This window comes from Capra hircus, chromosome 18 (assembly GCF_001704415.2).
Source record: "Capra hircus breed San Clemente chromosome 18, ASM170441v1, whole genome shotgun sequence".
NCBI classification, from domain to species: Eukaryota; Metazoa; Chordata; class Mammalia; order Artiodactyla; family Bovidae; genus Capra; species Capra hircus.
The window spans coordinates 64,754,762-64,776,652 of NC_030825.1; the positions used below are offsets into that span (position 1 = coordinate 64,754,762).

The 21,891-nt window shown below is 56.1% G+C and overlaps 1 protein-coding gene across 3 annotated transcripts in view; it reads left to right on the forward strand.

Annotated features, from left to right (window-relative positions):
* The window catches only part of LOC106501822 (leukocyte immunoglobulin-like receptor subfamily B member 3), a 26,235-nt gene continuing 4,344 nt past the window's right edge, over positions 1-21,891 (forward strand). For 2 of the 3 annotated variants that reach the window (XR_001919599.1, XM_018063441.1), the window contains exons 1-7: positions 1-137; positions 297-332; positions 511-795; positions 928-1,230; positions 1,448-1,744; positions 1,970-2,272; positions 3,511-3,627. Coding sequence is in view for 2 of the 3 variants with exons in the window: in XM_018063441.1 (XP_017918930.1) it covers positions 104-137; positions 297-332; positions 511-795; positions 928-1,230; positions 1,448-1,744; positions 1,970-2,272; positions 3,511-3,627 (1,375 nt within the window). In the remaining variant the exon portion in view is untranslated. Of the gene's footprint in view, positions 138-296; positions 333-510; positions 796-927; positions 1,231-1,447; positions 1,745-1,969; positions 2,273-3,510; positions 3,628-4,624; positions 4,668-4,746; positions 4,785-4,978; positions 5,032-5,977; positions 7,901-21,891 lie in introns of those variants that run through there. The other variant, XM_018063443.1, reaches the window with a different exon arrangement.

Genomic DNA, 21,891 nt, shown 5'->3' on the forward strand with positions numbered 1-21,891 from the left:
AGGAAGCACCAGCCCCGGAGAGGACACGCCCTGTGGTCTGTCTGTCCGGAGGACACCCAGGTCTCCTCCATCCTCACAGCCTGGACCGCAGGGAGGAGACGACATGGCCACCACGCTCCCCGCCCTGCTCTGCCTCGGTGAGATGGGAGGGGCGGGGGGAGCCCTGCTCTGGAGTGACGCCCCCCCCCCACCAGCCAGCCTGCTCCATCAGGGGACCCCAGGGCCCCGAGGCTCCCAGGGAGGAGAGGCGCTGCTCAGGGCTGAGGGCACGCCTCTCACAGGGCGCTCTCTTCCAGGGCTGAGTGTGGGCCTGAGGACCCAGGTGCAGGCCGGTAAGTCTGTCCCAGGGCCCAGCTCCTTCCTCTCCTGGCGACAAGGGTCACCCCCAGGCCGCAGGGAGGGGGAGGGCACTCCCACCCCCAGGCGCACGGAGTGGGAGTCTGGGAGGTCTGGGCTGAGAGCTGGGGCCTGGGGAGACGCCTGGTGAGCCCGCCTCTGATTTCCTTCCAGGGACCCTCCCCAAACCCACCATCTGGGCTGAGCCGGGCACTGTGGTCCCCTGGGGGAGCCCCATTACCATCTGGTGTCAGGGGACCCCGGGGGCCCAGGAGTTCCATCTGGATAAAGAGGGAACCTCAGTCCCCTGGGACAGACAGAAACCCCTGGAGCCTGGGGTCAAGGCCAAGTTCTCCATCTACTACATGGGACAGGACCACACAGGGAGCTATCAGTGCTACTACAGAACCCCCGCTGGCTGGTCAGAGCCCAGTGACCCCCTGGAGCTGGTGGTGACAGGTGAGGGACACTCGGGGGGCACGGGCTTTGCCCTCGGGAGGGGGTCTGCTCTCAGAGGGTGTCCCTCTCCCAGCCCAGCCCTGGACGGGAGGGTGGGAGCCCCAGGGAACGAGCTGCCTCCTTCTCTCCTAGGACCCTACAGCAAACCCAGCCTCTCAGCCCTGCCGAGCCCTGTGGTGACCTCGGGAGGGAACGTGACCCTCCAGTGTGCCTCCTATCATGGATTTAACAGATTCCTTCTGACCAAGGAAGGAGAAGACAAGGCCTCTTGGACCCTGGATGGAGAGCGACGCCATGACTGGCAGATGCAGGCCCTGTTCCCCGTGGGCCCCGTGACCCCCGGAAATGGGTGGACGTTCAGATGCTACGGCTTTAACAGGGACACCCCCCGGGTGTGGTCAGCCCCCAGCAACCCCCTGGAGCTCCTGGTCCCAGGTGAGGAAGTCCCGTCCTGACCCCACACATTTGAGCAGACAAGACAACGTACTGGGGTCTCTGCTCCCAGGGGAGCCGCTGTGAGAGGGTGGGGGGAGGAGCGTGGGGCTCACAGGACAGACACACAGAGGGAGAGACAGGGAGGCCTGGGGCCGGGCCGGGACAGGGGCGTCCACGGGGGAAGCGTCCCTACAACCCAGCGCGTGTCTCTCCCCAGGGCTGTCTGGGAAGCCCTCCCTCCTGACCCCGCAGGGCCCCGTCGTCACCTCTGGACAGAACCTGACCCTCCAGTGTCGCTCTGACGTCGGCTACGCCAGATTCGCTCTGTCCAAGGAGGGGGGACAGAACCTCCCCCAGCGCCCTGCCCAGAGGCCCCAGGGAGGGCTCTCTCAGGCCGACTTCCCCCTGGGCCCTGTGGGCACCGTCCACGGGGGCCGGTACAGATGCTACGGTGGACACGGCCTCTCCTCTGAGTGGTCGGCCCCCAGCGAGCCCCTGGAGCTGCTGGTGGCAGGTGAGGGGCCAGCGGGTCAGTCGGGGACCAGACTCTGCACAGGCCCCACCGGGGAGCCCCAGGGGTGATGCTGGGACCAGGGGGAGGGGTCACAGGGAGGGACAGAGAGACGGGGTGGGGGAGGGGAGAGACTCGGAGAGACAGAGACAGCGCTGAGGGGCCAGAGAGGCCCGAGGAGTCTCGCTCAGAACCCGCCCGGCGCCCGCACCCCCTCCCCCTCTGCAGGACGGCTCAGAGACAGCCCCTCCCTCTCGGTGCGGCCCGGCCCCGCGGTGGCCCCGGGGGAGAGTGTGACCCTGCTGTGTCAGTCAGGAGACAGGACGGACACTTTCCTTCTGTCCAAGGAGGGGGCAGCCCAGCGCCCCCTGCGTCTGCACTCCCAGGACCAAGACGGGCGGTACCAGGCCGAGTTCTCCTTGAGCCCTGTGACCTCAGCCCACGGGGGCACCTACAGGTGCTACCGCTCACTCAGCACAGACCCCTACCTGCTGTCCCAGCCCAGTGAGCCCCTGGCCCTCGTGGTCTCAGGTGAGGCCCCATCTGTCCTTCTGACTCAGCAGCTCGGGGCTGTGTACCCTGGGAGCGCAGGGAGGTCGTGGAGGAGGGGGCACTGAGGGAGGGGCCCCTGAGGGAGGGGCTTCGGAGCCCATGCCTCACCCCTTCCTTTGTCACTGAGGTTGTGGAGGAGCAGGTGGGCAGTGGAAGGGTCTCAGGGAGGCCACAGGGCCGTGCAGCGCAGAAGGGAGTGAGGTGGGGACCCTGGGTCAGCCCGGCACACCCCTTCCTGGGCTCATTCCCAGGACCCATGGGCCCAGACTCCACCCTCGGGCCCCAATCCAACCACTGGGGAGTCATGGGGCTATGTGCTCAGGGGTGACAGCCCGCCCCAGGGCGGTGTGGGAGCCGGAAGATCTAATACCCGCTGAGGTCATCAAGGATTCGCTGGGCGTGGAGCAGAGATGGGGCTGTGGAGGGGGAAGTGGCCCCGCCCCCATCCCTTTGCTGACCCCCAGGGGGCTCTAGGCATCAGACCCATCAGCTCCACCCCTCAGTGGAGTCAGGAACTGCAGAGAGGGGAGCAGGCTCTTGAGGAGGTGGTGGCGGGTCCGGGGGCAGGCTGAATATGCCCCAGTTCAAGCGCCTCCGGAGACTCTGATGTGGACTCCCTCACCCTCACCACACCCGCGCACAGGCCTCAGTTTCTCCCAGTGTAAAAGGAGAGACCCGTGGCCCAGATCTTGGGTTTCCTCAGTTCTGAGCTGGGTGTGACCCCCATCAGGTGAGGAGCACAGGGAGCCCCTGAGGAGGTGACTGTGGGGCCTGTCCCCTCCACTTCAGCATGGAGACAGCATGTGGCAGGGGTGGGAGGGTGGGGACCTAGAGACCCCTCCACGCAGCCCGCCCCTCCCCCGCCCCAGCTGAGGTGGGGGAGGGGAGGGGACAAGGGAGGGCCCTCAGCTCCAGCTGAGACCCTCGGACAGCCCCTGCAGGTGAGGGGCCCCCAGAGCAGGAAGCTGGTGTGCTCCTGGGGGCCAGCTCAGAAGGAGCTCGGGGTGCCCATGGCCCTGGTTCCAGTCCCGGCTCTGCCCGCTCCAGGCTGGGCGACTTGGGGGCCCGTGATCTCCCCCTCTGGGCCTCAGGCTCCTCGTCTGTAAACGGGTGGGATGGGCTGGAGATGGACGCACAGACCCCAGCACCAGTGCTTACACAGCAGGTGCCCAGTTAAGCGGCACCCCTGGCTCACTCGGGCGTCTCTGGCGCCCCAGGCCTCACGTGGTACCTGAGTGTCCTCATCGGGGTCTCGGTGACCTTCGTCCTGCTGCTCCTCATCCTCCTCATCCTCTTCCTCCGACACCGGGGTCAGGACAGATGCAGGAAGTCAGGTGAGTAGGGAACGGGGTGACTCGGACCCCTGGCGGCCTTAGGGCATCAGACAGAGGGAAACCGAGGACATGGGAGCGGGCTGCTTAGAGATTTTTTTTCCACAGTATGGAGATTCCTTAAAAACTAAAAGCAGAATTATCATATGATCCGGCAAATCCACTGCTGGGTATATGTGTCAATAAAACGAAAACAGTAATTTGAAAAGATACAAACATTCCAATATTCATATAGGCAACTTATATGTGCGCAAGTCAGCTGTCCAGCAGCAGATGAATGGAGAAAATGTGGTGTGTGTGTACATATATGTATGTGTATGTATGCATATATATGTACACACACATACACATACAATGGAATATTACTCAGCCATAAGAAAGAAGACAATTCTGCCATTTGCAACAGCATACATGGACCTAGAGAGTATTACACCCATTGAATTAAGTCAGAGAAAGGTAGATGATTTATGATGTCATTTGTACATAGTGAATCTGGAAAATAATGCAAAGGCATGTGTATGAGAAACGGAAACGGACGCCTTGATGTGGAAAAATAACTAATGGTTCCCGGGGAGACGGGCAGATTAGGGGTATGGACTAAGAGACACAGACTGCTACATATGAGAGAAACAGGAAGGATATACCGGGTCGCACAGGGATGTAGCAAGCGTTTTGTAATAACTTTAAATGGAGTATAACCTATAAAAACATTGAATCATATGTTGTATGCCTGAAACTAATATATTAGAAATCAACGATATTTCACTTAAAAATTTTTCCAGAATCTCAAATCTGAAAATCTAGTGGAAAAAAACACCCAGTGTCAGCTCACGTGCACTAGTTTAAGCCATTCCCCTCCTTCTCAATGTCACGCGCTCGAGCCCAGGTTGCCTTCTCTCCTCCTGAATCCCACGCGTAGGGCGGAGGGCACCACATCCCCGGGCCGAGCCTCTGTCCCGGGACCCCGCCCAGGCCTAGGCTGATTTCCAACCTCCCACAGGGGCCGCAGACCCAGGGCCTGAGGACAGAGGCCCGCAGAGCAGGTAACTCCCACCCCGACACCCCCAGAGCCCCACCCACAGCACCCCACCTTCTCCCCCTGACACAGCATCTCCTCCTCAGCTCCAGCCCAGCTGCAGACGCCCAGGACCAGGCCATCTGTGAGCAGGAGAGGCGGTGACCCGCGGTGGGGGGTAGGGAGGTGGGGAGGCAGGCACAGAGACTTCTGGAGGCAGTGGGGGGGGGGATGCTCAGAAGGCTGGGGGACCACACAGCACCCCCCAGGGTGCAGGGCGGGGGCTCCAGCCCCGAGGCTCTCGGAACCCCGCCCAGCGGTGCCCCTGCTCTGCCGCAGATGCTGCCGTGAGCGACGCCCACTCTGAGGTGGGGCTGCAGCTGGACCATCGGGTGAGACCCCTGCTCCCGTCTGGCCACCACAGACCTCCTGTGGCCAATCTCAGCCCAGCTCCCACGTCGCTGTGCTCACGCCCGCAGCTCCAGCCACACCCACCCCACGCCTTCCCGGCTCCTGGGTCCTGCTGTGACCCCTCCCTCCCCTTGCCCTGTGACCTCACGGCCCCTCCTTCAGGGCGCCTTTCCCAGCTCCGTGGCCTCTGGCTGACCTTCTGGTGTGGGGATGCAGCCCCAAGTCTCATGAGGACGCGTGCATCAGTGGATGGCCCACACGCCCCAAGACCCCTCCTTCACCCCCCAGCAAAGGGCGCGGGAGAGCGGGCGCCACCCCCCAGGCCCTGCAGGGACAGCAGGCGCTCACCTCACAGTGAGAGGGGCCCCACGCCAACAAGCAGGCAGAGTCCCAGAATGCAAGGTGCTGACGAGGAAAGTAAATCAAGAGACGGGACTGGGCGCATGGGGCTGGCACACTCGGTAGGAAGGTCCTGAGGCAGGAGGGATGTGCTTTAGCAGGAAGACGGACGTGTGCCAGGCCAGATGAGCAAGAGGTCAGGGCTCAGACAGAGATCAGGGCCGCACAAAGCACCCGGAGGCTCCCGGGCGTCAGGAGGCCCCTGGAGTTTCCATCAGGAGAGAGAGCTGACCTGACCCGAGGTTTCAAGCCTCATCTGGGCACAGCGGGGAGTTAGCTGGAGGAGGGCGGCGGACCCAGGAGGCGCCTGTCCTGCCTCACTGTCTCCCTCCAGCAGAACAGGTGGGAGGCAGGCCCCCAGGAGGGGACAGGTGCCCTGTGAGCCCCCGAGATTGAGACGAAGGCGGGAGGTGCCCCTCTGTCCTCCCGGTGGGGAGGATTCTGGGAAGGATGGACAGACGCACAGCAGATGGGTTCCTCCTCTCCGGGCCCCCAGGCGCCCCATCTCACACACCATCCCCCACGCAGGCTGCCACATCTGAAGCCCCCCAGGACGTGACCTACGCCCAGCTGAACCACTCGACCCTCAGAAGGGGGACGGCCGCACCCCCCGGCCCCCCGTCGGGGGAGCCCCCAGCAGAGCCCAGTGAGTATGCTGCTCTTGCCATTCACTAGCCCAGGGAAGAACCGACGCCAGGCTCCAGGGAGCAGATCGCAGACCCCCGGAGGCACGGGAGCTGCCAGCAGTGGACACCACCTAGCCACCCGCAGCCAGTCCCTGGGCTCCTAACAGACCACCAGGAGCCCCTGGGACCCTTCTGGGTCAACTGGCTCTACTCTCAGAAGCAGCACCCTGGAGCCCGGGTGGCCCAGCGGTTAAGAGTCTGCCGGCCAATGCACGGACGTGGGTCTGGTCCACTTGCTGCCGGACAGCTGAGCCCAGGGGCGCTGCAGCTGCCAAAGCCCTGGTGCCCAGAGCCGGTGTTCCTCGGGAGGAGCCAGCGCGTGAGCAGGCCGTGCACAGCCAGGCACCAGCCTCCACTCGCTGCAACCAGAGAGAGCCCACGCGCAGCAGGGAAGACCCGGCACAGCCACAAATAAACAGATTACTAAAAACTGAAAGCATGTTTCAGTTTCCTTAAAAAAGATAATTAATATCCTCATATTTTATAAAGAAGGCAACGGACTTCTCAATTACCAGTGATTTTGAATAAGATCAGCAGATTACTCCAAACGGAGGTAGGAAGGGGGAAACAACAATGACAAGGGTAGCTACTACTGAAGACAAACAAGGAGGAGAGGAAAACCAGAAAAGCCAGGAAGCTTCGTCCCTGAGGGCGTGCATCACACTCATACATGCCAGGCACAAGGACCAAGCCACACAGAGAGAAGGCATGGCTGTACCGCCATCAGGACACGACGGCAGGCCCTCCAGACTTTAGAAAGGTACAAACTTCATCGAAGGACGGTTTCTGCTATTATAGTAGGAAATGTAGATGACACAGACCAAAACCCTCAAAAATAAAATTTATCGGAAGTATGGACATAAGGATAAACAGAAAATCCAAAGTGTCCTATAAAGTGAACTCTGAGTCCGGAGCGTTTCACAGGTGAATGCATCTGAACACGTGGGCGCTCATGAAACACACACACTCGTACACACACCTACCGCGCTTACACCAGCTTACGCAGAGAGGGGAGAAGGAAGGAAGGACACTCTCCACAAAGCACTTCAGTGCGCCAGCAAAGCCGGAGACCAATCGGTGACAGGGAAACGACGAAACGGGAAAACCACAGGAAGCTCTTTTCTCCTGGTTTCTCTTTTCCTAAACAAACATTCACAAGGAGGTTCATCAGCAAACAAAATGGGCAACATATCAAGCAGGTGCACCTGTCTTTTCTCAGGGACGTGTGGTTGGTTTCATCCTCAAAAATCAATCAATACAATTCAAATATTAGGAGAAGAAATTTCAAAACATCGTGATAACAGATGAAAAGTTTTTGATAAAATACACCACCAATTTATAATGAAAAAGTCGTAGGTAGAAGGGAATTTCCTATCATTTATCAAAGCATCTTTTAAAACCTGCACTAGAAATCTATTCTTTGTGTCTGCTTGCCTACTCATTGTTGCTGCGCGGGGGCTCTCCTCGCGGTGCCCAGCTTCTCACTGCGGGGGCCTCTCTCGCTGCACAGTTCGGGCTCCAGGGTGCCCAGCTTCAGCAGCTGTGGCTCGTGGGTAAGCGGCTCCCAGGCCCTCAGCACAGGCTCAGCGGTGCTGGCGGACGGTGCATGTGGCATCTTCCCAGGTCAGGGACCGGACCCGGGTCTCCTGCATCGGCAGGCAGACTCTTCACCACTGAGCCTCCAGGGAAGCCCAGAGCTCACTGTTAACAGTGAAAATGCACAGCCTTTCTGCCTGCGACTGAGACTGAGCCAGGAATGCTTACTATTACATTTCTATTCAGCAGGGCCCTGGGGGGAGAACCAACCAATAAAATAAAGTAGTAAAAAAAAAAAAGGAAAGAAAGAAAGCTAGGCACAGAGGGATGGAATAAAACTGTATTGCTGAAAAAAAAAAACTGTATTGTTCACAGATTACAAAACTGTGTGCATAAAAAATCCAAATAATATAAGAATCTCTTTTCTGATTTGAAAAGGATCTAATATCATTGGGTATACTGAATACATAAAAATCAGGTGCATTTCAGACTTCCAGTGTTGGACCAGGAGGAAATAGAGGTTTGTTTCCTTAACCCCCCACCAGGCACAGTTAAGCTCCTGGACATTACATACACAATCGCAACAATACAGGCATGCCTCCTTTTACTGTGCTTCCCAGATGATGTGAGTTTTTACAAATTGAAGGTTTGTGGCCCCACATCAGGCAAGCCTATCAGTGCCATTTCCCCACTAGCATTATTTATCCATTGAAGTGTCTACTTTGTTGTATCAGGCTTAATGCTACTTCAGACTTACAGACCACAGTATAGTGTGAAGGTAACTTTGATAGACACTGGGAGAACAAAAGAGTCTCCATAACTCACTTTACTGTGATATCTGCTTGGTTGCCGTGGTCTCCAACTGAGCCCACAGCATCTCCGGGGTCTGCCTGTACTCTGAAGAGTGCAGAGAAGGCAGCAGACAGATGAGGAGGGGGAAGACCCCAGGAGTGAACCGGTGGGTATCAAAGGGGACCAGGTAGGGCACCTGGACTGCCCCACCCACCAGGCAGGAATGAGTCAAACCCCAGCTATGCGTCAGGTAAGCCCTTTATAACAAAAGATTTCCATAAGACCAGACCCTCACAACATAATATCCAAAATGTCCAGGTCTCAATTTGAAAACTCATTCATCAACATGAGAACCAGGAAAATCTCATCTTGAGTACTTTGGCCACCTGATGCGAAGAGCCAAGACTCTGGAAAAGACCCTGATGCTGGGAAAGATTGAGGGCAGGAGGAGAAGGGGTCAGCAGAGGATGAGATGGTTGGGTGGCATCGCCGACTCTATGGATGTGAGTTTGAGCAAACTCCGGGAGATGGTGAGGAACAGGGAAGCCTGGGGTGCTGCAGGACACGGGGTCACAAACAGTCGGACACGACTGAGCAACTGAACAACAGCTGCTCACAGTGAGATGACAGATCTGTGGAAATGATCGGACAAGCGCTGCAAAACAGTCATGGTAAAACTGCTCTGAGGAGCAATTATACATGTGCTTAAAGTAAATGTAAAAAAGCTAGACAGTCTCAGCAAGGAGACAGAAGGTACCAAGAACGCAGCGGATGTTTCAGATCTGAAAGACGCAGCAGTTCAAACAGAAGCCCCCGTGGATGACCGGGCTCAATAGCGGAATGGAGGCGGCTGGGGACGGGGGACAGGACAGGCAGCAACGGCAACAGCGGTCTGAACACCAGGAGCACAGGCTCTGGAAAGGCACGGGAACAGAGTCTCAACAGCCCCCGACCCCGCGGATCGCCAGTCTCTGATTCCTAGAGGGAGAAGAGAGAGGGGATGAGACTGGAAAGCAGTTTGAGAGACAGTGGCTGGAATTTCCCCAAACTTGGCAGAAGTCACAAAGCTACAGACTTATGAAACTCAGGAAAACCCAAACGGGATGAGCCCCAGAAAACCCACGCCAAGAAGCATCACAACCCAGCAAAAGAGGAAGGCGCTCCCTGGACGCCGAGAGGCCGGAGTGCCACCCGCTCACATGACGGTGCACTTAGCAGAACCTCAAGGGCAGGAAGGAACTGGTGCAACGGTGTCAAGAGCGGAAAGAAAACTGCCGATCCCGATTCGACAGCCGTGTCCACCTCTCGGTGACCCCACAGGCTCCTCTGTCCGTGGGATTTCCAGGCAAGAATCCTGCGGTGGGTTACCATTTCCTCCTCCATTCCTTCAGAAATGAAGGCGGGGAAAAGACAGTCTCAGGCACAGGAAAACCGACAGGACTCTCACAAGCACGCCTGGCCTAGATCACTGGCCACGGGAAGTTCTGGTTCCAGAAAAGGGAGGAATCTTGGGACATCAGGAAACCAGAAAGAATAATGGGGAAACAGAAACGTGGGCGGGAGGACAGTGGGCCTGCCCCGCCCGGCTCCCTCTCCTCCACGGGCACTAGGCTCACATTTTGCGGCGGCAAAACCAAGTCACACTCGTCGTCACCCAGTGATAGTGTCCTCTTGCGTTTATCTACTCATGCTTCAAGAAATGTTGATGAATTAGCATTGTGTTCCAACTCCTGGAGCCCGTACGGGGATGGGAGATGCTTGAATTCCATGCAGTATAAAGAACGCATGCGGGTTTCCCTGGTGGCTCACTGGTAAAGAATCCGCCTGCCGATACAGGAGACATAGGTTCAGTCCCTGGTCTGGGAAGATCCCACGTGCCACGGAACAACCAAGCCCTGTGCGACAGCTACCAAGCCTGCGCCTGAGAGCCTGGGGGGACACAGCTACCGAGCCCGCGCCCCAGGGCCCGGGGGGCCACAGCTACCGAGCCCGCGCCCCAGGGCCCGGGGGGCCACAGCTACCAAGCCCGCGCCCCAGAGCCCTGGGGGCCACAGCTACCGAGCCCGCGCCCCAGGGCCCAGGGGAACACAGCTACGGAACCTGCGCCTGAGAGCCTGGGGGGCCACAGCTACTGAAGCGCGCGTGCCCGAGAGCCCGGGGGGCCACAGCTACTGAAGCGCGCGTGCCCGAAAGCCTGTGCTCTCAGCGAGAGAGGCCACCGCGGTGAGAAACCTGGGCACCGCAGCTAGAGGGGAGCCCCCGCGCACCACAGCTACAGAAAAGCCCGTGTGGCAAGGAAGACCCACCACAGCCAGAAATAAACAAAGAACTAAAAAGAAAAGAGGACGCATGGAACACTCAGGACAATCAGACACACTCAGAGAAGCCACACCCTCACAGTACAGCCAAACGAGCTCCAGAATATTCCCAAACAGAGGTTGTCTTTAAGCCTTGAGAGCGCAAGCTGAGCCAGTCATTTTATCAGTCTCCAAAACATAGTTTCACTTTAAAGACAGGGAGCAGAATCTGTACTCTCTACAGCATAACTTTGGGGACTGCCCTGCAGTCCAGAGGTTAGGACTCTGTCCTTTCACACCCGAGGTTGTGAGTTCACTCCCTGCTCAGGGAACAAAGATCCTGCAAGCTGACTGGCTCGAACGAGAAACGATGTAACTGTCCTATCCCAGAGCGCACAGGCAATCAAAAGCAACGCTGCAGTCAGGTGGAATGGCAGGAGTCAGCGCCGCCCGCAAAGACTTAGGTGGGCAGTGGGGCTGATGCACCACGCTCCTGCTCAGCACCCAGCCTGGCCTCTGCAGACCCGACACATGAAGGTCTCAGACTTCACCCACGTCAGCTCCTGTCGCAGCTGCTGTGTGCAATAGGTACTTCCCCCAAAACAGAATTAGGCAGCCTTGGCTCACTTTCACGCAGCTGTGGATCTGGTAACTAAGAAGCAGTTCGTGTTCACCTAGGCTGGACTGCAGTTCACGTCCACGCTTTGCCGGAGGCAAATTAATCCTCCCCGCCTCGCAGCACAGTCCAAAGGGGCCCCCGGCTCCCTGACGTCGGGCAGAAGATCCCATCTGTCCGCAGCGTCGATGATGTCTTGTTAACTGGACCTGCTGGGCAGAGGGCGGCGAGTACTCTGGTAACCCTGGTATACACTACGAAAGGTGGGAGTTGTCGTTTTCTTTCTGCTTTTTAAGAAAAAAGAAATTCAGCAATCCAGAGCGTCCCAAAGCAGGGAGGTTAACAGAGGTCTTGTTCTCAGAGGCTGTCAAGACACTCCGTGTAGTAAGCACGGGCCACTGCACCGTGCCACACCTAGCCCTGAGAGAGAGGCATGCTTCTGGGTGGGCATCCTCTTCTTGCAGAAGCAGCATATGTCATCCTTGGGAAAACGAGTGACTTCTCACGTGACTGAGAAGCTGGCGGACCGGAGTGGAGCCCCAAGGCGGGGCTCCGCAGTAACTTCAGTCCCGGGACCCCCACATCCGCGTGTAGTGGAGGCTGCATGGACTCTTGGCGAGCCCCAGCGACAGAGGTGAGGTTTAGCCCTATGGGCTCACGCCATCACACCCACCATCTGCAACTGAGAGCCGGAGGCTACTTACAGAATGGCCCCTGCGGCTTCCCAGGTGGCTCGGTGGTAAAGAACACGCCTGCCGATGCAGGAGATGCCAGACCTACACGCTCCATCCCTGGGTTGGGAAGATCCCCTGCAGCAGGAAGTGGCAGCCCACTCGTGTTCTTGCCTGGAGAATCCCATGGACAGAGGAGCCTGGTGGGCCAGAGTCCAGGGAGTCGCAAAAGAGTCAGACACGACTTAGCAACTAAGCACCAGCAAACACAGATCCCAGACGCTCCCAACCTGATTAGAGAGGCCCCTTCCCTTCCTACGTAGCTGAGCATTTTATTAATTTTATCAAATGGTTCTGATGCCCAGACTTATGTAATGATAGGGGTGCTCTTCGATAGTCTATTAACATGGTGGATGAACCTTCAGCTCAGTTCAGTTCAGTCGCTCGGTCGTGTCCGACTCTTTGCGACCCCATGAATCGCAGCACGCCAGGCCTCCCTGTCCATCACCATCTCCCGGAGCTCACTCAGACTCACGTCCGTCGAGTCGGTGATGCCAGCCTCACTGGTTTTCAAATACTGAACCAGCCTAGCGTCTGACGGTGAACCACACTTCGTTGCGGTGTGCCATCCTTTTCAGACTTGCTTGGCTTTCATTCATCAATATTTTGGTGAGAATTTCTGTCTCTGTCTCCCTCACCTGTGCTGTCTGCAACTCTCTTTCCTTTTCCTGACTTGAGTCTGGAGTAGTGCTTACCTCGTAAACTTGCTGCCAGCGTTTTCTTTCCCTTCTGTTTTCTGGACGAGAGTGTATGAAACTGTGTCGTTTCTTCCCTGAACATCTAGTACTGCATGGCAGTGATCCCATTCTGCCCTGGAGTCTTTCTTATTTGTTGCAAAGTCACCACAGATTCAATTTCTTTAATATTCTGTAAGGAATATTGAGACTATTTCTTCTCAAGTGAGTTTTGGCAGCCTGTGTCTCTCAAGAGTTGCCGAGATCATGGGCACAGAACTGTCTGTTACTTTCTTCTTATGACCCTATGTATGTCAGTGGGGTCTCCACTGATAACCTGTCGTTCACCACAAATATTGGCAAATGGTGTCCTCCCTCTCTCTTCCACGGTTTCTCTGACTAGTGGCTTGTCAGTGTCACTGACCTTTCTAAAGAACTGGCCCTGGGTTTCATTCATCCCTATTATGGCTCTTCTGTTTTCAGATTCATGGAGTTCTGCCCTTTCCTGGTTTACAGGATCATTTCTCTCTTCATGGCTGTGCCGGGTCTGCGCTGCCCTGCGGGCTTTCTCCAGCTACCGTGAGCAGGGCCGCCCTGCACTTCTGGGGCAACGGCTTCTCCTCACGGTGGCTCCTCTTGTTGCGGAGCAGGGGCGCCAGGGTGCACAGGCTCAGTTGCCCTGCGGCGTGTGGGGTCTTCCTGGACCAGGGATCGAACCTGTGTCCCCTGCTTAAGCAGGTGGGTTCTTAACCACTGGACCACCAGGGAATCCTTTGTTATTTATTATGCTTACTTTGAGGCGAGTTGCTCTTTTTTCTGGTGTCTTAAAATGCAAAGTTAGGTTCATGATTAGAAACCATTCTTTTTTAAAATATGAACACTTGCTGGTCTCATTTGCCTTCTGAACACTGCCTCACCGGCATCCCACAAGGCTACTGTACTTTCACTTTCCTCCAGTTCAAAATATTTTTCCAATTTTCCTTGAGCTCCTCTTTGTGCTCTGGATTATTTAGAAGTGTGTTGTTTAATTTCCAAAGAGTTAAAGATTTTCCAGACAGCTTTCTGGTGATAGATTTTAACTTAAATCCCAGTTAGGTTGGAAGACAAGTCATGAGTGGCAGCAATTCTTTTAAATCTGCTAAGCTGTTTAACAACCAAGAATAAAGACTACCTTGGCCAATATTCCATGTACTCTTGAAAAAAAAAGTGCATTTGCAATATGGTTGAATGTGTTCTGTGTGCCAGTTAGGTCAAGTCAGCTGATACAATGGTTAAGGTTTTCTATATCCTTGCCGATTGGCCATCTATTTACACCAGCAAGAGAGGAGAATTAAGGTCCCTGACTACACCTGTTGACTCATCTATCTCTTTCATCTCTGTCGGTTTCTGCTTTCAGTATTTTGAAGCTCTGCTCAGCACTGCTGAGTTTTCCAAATTTGCTGGCATATTGAGTGCAGCACTTTCACAGCACCATCTTTCAGGATTTGAAATAGCTCAACTGGAATTCCATCACCTCCACTAGCTTTATTCAAGGTGATGCTTCCTAAGACCCACTTGACTTCACATTCCAGGATGTCTGGCTCTAGGTGAGTGATCACACCATCGTGATTATCTGGGTCGTGAAGATCTTTTTTGTACAGTTCTTCCGTGTATTCTTGCCACCTCTTCTCAATATCTTCTGCTTCTGTTAGGTCCCTACTATTTCTGTCCTTTATCAAGCCCATCTTTGCATGAAATGTTCCCTTAGTATCTCTAATTTTCTTGAAGAGATCTCTAGTCTTTCCCATTCTGTTGTTTTCCTCTCTTTGCACTGATTGCTGAGGACGACTTTCTTATCTCTCTTTGCTATTCTTTGGAACTCTGCATTCAAATGGGTATATCTTTCCTTTTCTCCTTTGTTTTTTGCTTCTCTTCTTTTCACAGCTATTTGTAAGGCCTCCTCAGACAGCCATTTTGCTTTATTGTGTTTCTTTTTCTTGAGGATGGTCTTGATCCCTGTCTCCTGTACAATGTCATGAACCTCAGTCCATAGTTCATCAGGCACTCTATCAGATCTAGTCCCTTAAATCTATTTCTCACTTCCACTGTATAATTGTAAGGGATTTTATTTAGGTCATACCTGAATGGTCTAGTGGTTTTCCCCACTTTCTCCAATTTGAGTCTGAATTTGGCCATAAGGAGTTCATGATCTGAGCCACAGTCAGCTCCCGGTCTTGTTTTTGCTGACTGTATAGAGCTTCTCCATCTTTGGCTGCAAATCATTGATATCATTCTGATATCTGATTTGGGTGTTGGCCATCTGGTGAGGTCCACGTGTAGTCTTCTCTTGTGCTAGTGGAAGAGGGTGTTTGCTATGACCAGTGTGTTCTCTTGGCAAAACTCTATTAGCCTTTGCCCTGCTTCATTCTGTACTCCAAGGCCAAATTCGCCTGTTACTCCAGGTGTTTCTTGACATCCTGCTTTTGCATTCCAGTCCCCTATAATGAAAAGGACATCTTTTTTGGGGTGTTAGTTCTAGAAGTTCTTGTAGGTCTTCACAGAACCGTTCAGCTTCTTAAGCATTATTGGTTGGGGTATAGACTTGGATTACTGTGATATTGAATGGTTTGCCTTGGAAACGAACAGAGATCATTCTGTCGTTTTTGAGATTGCATCCAAGTACTGCATTTCGGACTCTTGTTGACTATGATGGCTACTCCATTTCTTCTAAGAGATTCTTGCCTACAATAGTAGACATAATGGTCATCTGAGTTAAACTCACCCAGTCCAATAATCCATTTTAGTTCGTTGATTCCTAAAATGTCGACGTTCACTCTTGCCATCTCCTGTTTGACCACTTCCAATTTGCCTTGATTCACGGACCTAACATTCCAGGTTCCTATGCAATATTGCTTTTTACAGTGACGGACTTTGCTTCCATCACCAGTCTCATCCACAAGTGGGTGTTGTTTTTGCTTTGGCTCCATCTATTCATTCTTTCTGGAGTTATTTCTCCACTGATCTCCAGTAGCATGTTGAGCACCTACCAGCCTGGGGAGTTGATCTTTCTGTGTCCTATCTTTTTGCCTTTTCATACTGTTCAGGTTTAACCTTTTCTTATTTGCCTTTTGCCCCCTCTAGTGTTTGCTCTTCAGGTTTCCCTCTCCTGTCTTCTTTCGGCTTTTTGGAATTTGTTTTTTAATACTCTGTTGTATCTGTTAGCATTCTCACTGTAAATCTTCACGTGTTTTTAGTGGCAACTGTGGGCGTTATAATATATGCACCTAATTCCACAGAGTCCACACAGTGAGTATTTTATCTCCTCCAGAGAAACATGGAAACCTCATCACACGGGTCCTTTCACCCTCCATCATGGTATAGATGTTATATGTATTCATCTATTATACATATATTAAAAACCCCGCCAAACATTGTTTTTGCTTTCAACAGTCACATATACAGGAGATGAGAAAAATATGCTATTCCATTTACCTAGATACTCACCACTTTTTATTCTTCCTTTACTGCTGAATTTCCAAGTTTCCCTCGAGAATTATTTCCTTTCTGCCTGAGGAACTCGCCTTCTCATCCCTTTAAAGGTCTGCAGGCAACACATCCTCTCAAGTGTTCTTCCTCTCAGAATGAGTGCTTTGCTTTCATTCCTGAAGAATATACCCAGAACTCCACGCTGGCTCTGCCCGTCTCTCAGGACGATCAGTCTTATACCATAGTGGCTTCTGACATGAAATCTGAAACCATTCAAACCATTTTTCCTCTGTATGTAACCTGGCCCTCTTATCTGGATGCTTTCCATTTTTTCCCACTGATTCCGTTTTGACTCTGATGTATGTGGACATGGTTTTAAAATTTTTTCCCCACTGATTTGAATGTAATTGTGATGTTTGGGCATCATTTTTGAAGGTTATCTGATGAGCATGTTGGACGTGTAAATTTATGGCTTTCATCAAATCTGTAAAATGGTCAATATTTACTTCCTCAAAATTATTTTTCTTCATTGATATCCTCCTCCTTTTGCTGGGCGATCAATGACTGTCTCAGAGATCCTGGGCCTGTGTTCATTTTTAAAAACCTTTTTTTTTGCCTCCGGCCTGTGTTCTTACCGTTTGCCTAGAGAAAGAATTCACAGAATGAGATGAAAGGTTCTGCTCAGGGTGAGAAGGGGCACTGAGGAGGCAGCGATGACTCAGAGGTTTAGAAGACGGGCAACGAGAAAAGATGGTGCTAAATTGTAGAAACAAGTAAGACTTCAGTGCAGAGGAAAAGCGAACGCACGATCCCAGGCCAGGAAGGAGGGCTGTGCCTCATGCTGAAGAGTGGGGGTCAGTACCCCAAGCGGCTCCCATGCGCCTCTCTCCTGGGGTCATCCTACGTGCGATGGCCCCACTGGCTCCTCCAGGCAACCAAGGCAGACGGTGGAAGCACCTGCAGTTCCCCGGCCTCCCGCACTTCCCACCCAACCACCAGGCCCACACCACTGTGCCCCTGGGGCCCTTCTGAACGAGGTCCCTGACCCATCCCCAGACATCCCGTCTGTGTTGCCATCAGCCTCCTTCCTGGTCCTCCAGTCCAGGCCCCGCCCCTTACTCCCGTTCACGTCTCACCACCTCCCAAAGGACTCTTCCCGCCACCGTTTCAGGTCTGAGCCCGCCCCGTTCAAAATCCTTTCAACAGTTTCCACCTTCAAAAATGTGGTCCAGGTGCACCGCCCTGTATTCCAGGCTGTGGCGGGTCAGCCCCACTAAACAGCTCTCCCTCCTAGACCAGACTCATCACACTTAACCACATAGCCCCCAGCACCCACGTACACAGACCTACTTAGCAGCTCTGTGCCTCCACAGACCGTCCCCTCAGCCAGTCTGAACAGGGCCCAGTCCCTTCCAACCTGCCGGACCAAGAAGCCTTCCTTTCCCATTCCAGCATAAAATATGTGAAGTCGCTCAGTCGTGTCCGACTCTGCAACCCCATGGACTGTGGCCCGCCAGGTTCCTCTGTCCAAGGGATTTTCCAGGCAAGAATACTGGAGTGGGTTGCCATTTCCTTCTCCAGGGGATCTTCATGACCCAGGGGTCGAACCTGGGTCTCCCTTACTACAGGCAGACTTTACCGTCTGAGCTACCAGGGAAGCCCAGTGTAAATATATTTCGAGTTATAGGTTCACGTAAGGTTTATCCACATGAATGACTTAAAACACTGGACAGCACGCCATCCGGGAGCCAGATCAAGCTGGCGTTTCACTGTGAATGGGGTTCATTATCAATAGAGCCCTCCTGCGTCACACTCTCCACATGGCGGTAATCTTGCTAAACTAGGAATCAGTTCATGCTGTCTGCTGCTGAAAACCTTCCCACTGCTTTAAAGATAAAACCCCAAACGCTTACATGGCGCTTAAGACCCAGTGTGGCAACGCCCCTGCCTTCGCCCTCCTTGCTCTCAATTCTGAGAGTAGGTCAAGGTCTGTCTGGCTGGGGTGCCGCCACCTCCACCGCCGCCGCCCCTGAGCTAGCAGCTCCTGCGTGTTCCTCCCAGCCAGGACCCAGGCTTCATGACTTCTATCTGTTAAAGACACTCATGGTTCCGTTTTCTTCCAACTCTAACAGTCTCACAAGAGTCAGCTGAATTGTCTGCCGTGTAGATGTTTGTCCTGCCTGTTTTTATTCATCTGAGCCCCACAAGTCCAGGAAGGAATTTGATGGCGTCACCAAGGAAACTCCAGGCTCTGTCGCCATGTCAGAACACGGTCATTGCCCAACAAATACGGATGAACTGGACTAGCTGACGGAAGAAAGGGAGAGCGTTTGCAGAAGCTCAGGAAAGGGAAGCTACTTGCCCAAGATCACACAGCCCCTGCGGCAGGCAGAGTAGGAACCGGGACAGGCACTCAGATGGCTCCGGGGCCTGCCCGGCTTCTTGCAGCCTTGGACTCTGCGACGTGAGGTCACACTCCGGATCAGACTTGGCACAAGGAGGAGCCGGAACAGGCAGGTAGAGTCGCGGCGGGGAGGCGGGGGGCTGTCGGTCAGTCTGATCTGGTCAGAAAGGCCCCCAGAGACCACGGTTGCCTCAGCCCCACCCTTCAGGGAGAGTGGAGCGAGGCTCAGGAGGAACCCGAGACGCGCCCCACCGAGCCTGGACCTCCACGCCCAGTGCGTCTGTCCGTCCTGCGGGCTCTGAGGTCTCTGAAGTCACCTGCTCTGCTGGGGACCATGAGAGGCAGCGCCACGACCCTGACCTTCACCGCCCTTCTCTGCCTCGGTGAGCTTCAGGGAAGGGAGGGGTGGGAACCCCTCTCCTCCCACATCTGGTCACTGAGAGGCCCCAGGACGTGGGAGGCTCAGTGGGGACACACTTTCTTGGGGGAGAGGGGACTGTCCTCAGCCCGGATCTGACCCCAGCCCTCAGGGCGCAGAGCAGACCTGGAGTGTCCAGGAGGTGTGGTGGGGCTGGGCGCTCACAGGGAACTCTCTTCCAGGGCTGTGCTGGAGCCCGTGGGACCAGGGACAACCAGGTGAGCCCCCAGACCTCCTGCTTCCACCCACCACCCCTGGTCCCTGGGGAGCACAGCGGGCCGGGGCTGCTGGTGGCCTATCAGGGAGGGGCCTGGGTGACAGCTGGGGAACCTGGGGGAGAAGGCGCCCTGACTCTTCGGGTCTGATTCCTTTCCAGAGGTTCTCCCCAAACCCTCCATCCGGGCTGACCCAGGCACCATGGTCGCCCAGGGGAGCCCGGTGACCATCTGGTGTCAGGGGTCTCCGCTGGCGGATGTCTACCGTCTGTATAAGGAGAGGAGCTCTGTATACTGGGACGCTTACGCCCCACAGGGCTCCAGGAACAAGGCCAGGTTCCACTTTGCATCCTTGAGCTCAAGTGCAGCCGGGCAGTATCAGTGTGCCTATCACGCCAGGCACGGCTGGTCAGTGACGAGTGACCCCCTGCCCCTGGTGGTGACAGGTAAGAGGGTGGGGCAGGTCCCTCTGGGTCCCTCCCACCGTGGGAGCCTCCTCACGGGCAGAGGAGCAGGGTGTGGGCTCAGGAGGCCCTGCCCTCCCAGCTCACACCTGGGGTCACTGGGCTGGAGGTCCCCCTTTAACACAGCCCCTCACCCCCAGGAGTGTACAAGGCGCCCTTCCTGTCTGCCCAGCCCAGCCCTGTGGTGGCCGCAGGAGGCAGCGTGTCCCTCACGTGCAGTTCACAGTATGCAGGGGGCACGCTGCACCTGCTGAAGGAGGGAGGCGCTGAGCTGCTCCGATACAGAACATTGAGGAACTATGGGAACCAGGGGCGGGAACAGGCTGTGTTCTTTGTGGGCCCCGTGACCGCCTCCCACGGGGGGACCTACAGATGCTATGATGCTCCCAACTCCCAGCCCTATCTGTGGTCGCTCCCCAGTGACCCTCTGCATCTCCAGGTCACAGGTGAGGCCCCAAGCCCCTCTATTTCCTAGACAGACCCCTGACCTAAGCCTGTGACCAGGAGCCCTGGGGGAGACGGGGGCAGGGACACTGGGCTCCTGGGGCAGGACGCAGGTGGGAGCCTCGGGAGGGAGCAGGGCGAGCTCTCTCTGCAGCCCCGGGAGCAGGGCGGGCGTGCAGCCGCGTGCCTCTGTGCCCCATGTGCAGGCCTGTCCAGGGCCCCCTCCCTCTCCGCCCAGCCCGGCTCGCTCGTGCTCCCCGGAGACAACCTGACCCTCCAGTGTCGCTCAGAGGCCGGCTCTGGCAGCTTCGCTCTGACCAAGGACGAGGGGCTCAGCCCTCCCCTCCGTCTAGAAGGGCAGCAGAGCCCCGACTTCCCCCTGGGCCGCGTGAGCAGTGCCCACGGGGGCCGGTACAGATGCTACAGTGGACACAACCTCTCCTACGTGTGGTCGGCCCCCAGCGCCCCCCTGGACGTCCTGATCGCGGGTGAGGCGCCCCTGTCCTGGCCCAGGTCCTGACTGTCTGCTCAGGGCGCTGGACCAGGGTCGGCCCTGGTGGTGATGGGTCCGGGGAGAGGGTCCTGGAGCAGAGGCCCAGGTGGGGCAGGGGTCTGGGGGAGGAACGTGAAAACAGGAGTGAGAGGCATGGAGATTAAGGAGACACACACAGACGGGCCGAGAGGAGCTGGGAGGGCTCACAGGGAGGCCCCCTGCTCAGGGTCCAGGGTGTGGGGAGGGGCTCTCTACTCATCACCCCTGTGCTCCCCCCAGGAATGCACAGGAAACCCTCCCTCTCCGCCCACCCAGGGGCCTCAGTGCCCCAGGGAGAGAACGTGACCCTGCAGTGTCGCTCTGAGGTCCAGGCAGACACCTTCCATCTGTCCAAGGAGGGGTCGCTCACTGCTCCCCAGCACCTTCGTCTGCAGGACCCGGCTCCACCCGTTCAGGCCAACTTCACCCTGCGTGCTGTGACCTCAGCCCACAGTGGGACCTACAGGTGCTACAGCTCACACAGCACCGCCCCCTACCTGCTGTCGCTCCCCAGCCACCCCCTGGAGCTCCTGGTCTCAGGTGAGGCCCAGCCCTGGTCCTCCGCGTCCTCCAGGTCAGGCCAGGGTCCTGCCCCAGGGGAGCTCTGGGCTGAGTGGGGTGGGGGGTCACAGAAGGCGGGGATCAACTCTGAACAGGCCAGAAAGAGCCAGAGGCCCCCGTTCCCTGCCCGTCCTCGCCCTCATCCCGGGCGTCCAGACCCGCTCCTGGTGATGGAGCAGAGCCACACAGGCCCCGGGGCCGACCACAGGGCTCAAGGCCAGAGCCCCCGGTCCCCACCCTCCTCTGGTCTCCAGTCCTCGTGGCCCCTCGCCCAGAGAGCAGCACAGGAGAGGGGCTGGCAGAGCCCGCAGCCCCCAAGGGAGCGAGCAGACAGGCCCTGGCTCAGCTGGTGTCCCGGGGGACCGCGGGGCTCCCGGGAATGAGACGTGGATGAAGGGTGGGGGTCATGCAGAGAGGGATGCTGGGGCCCAGCTGGGGGAGGGCAGCAGGGCTGACAAGGGGAAGCAGGCCGCCGCTCATCTCCACCCTGACCCTTAGGAAGCCCCGGGAATCAGCTCCTCCCTGCCTCGGAATCAGGCTCCGGTGAGTCAGGGTCTCCGCGGGGCAGTGGGGGTGGGTCAGCTCTGTCACTTCCCGAGTTACTGGC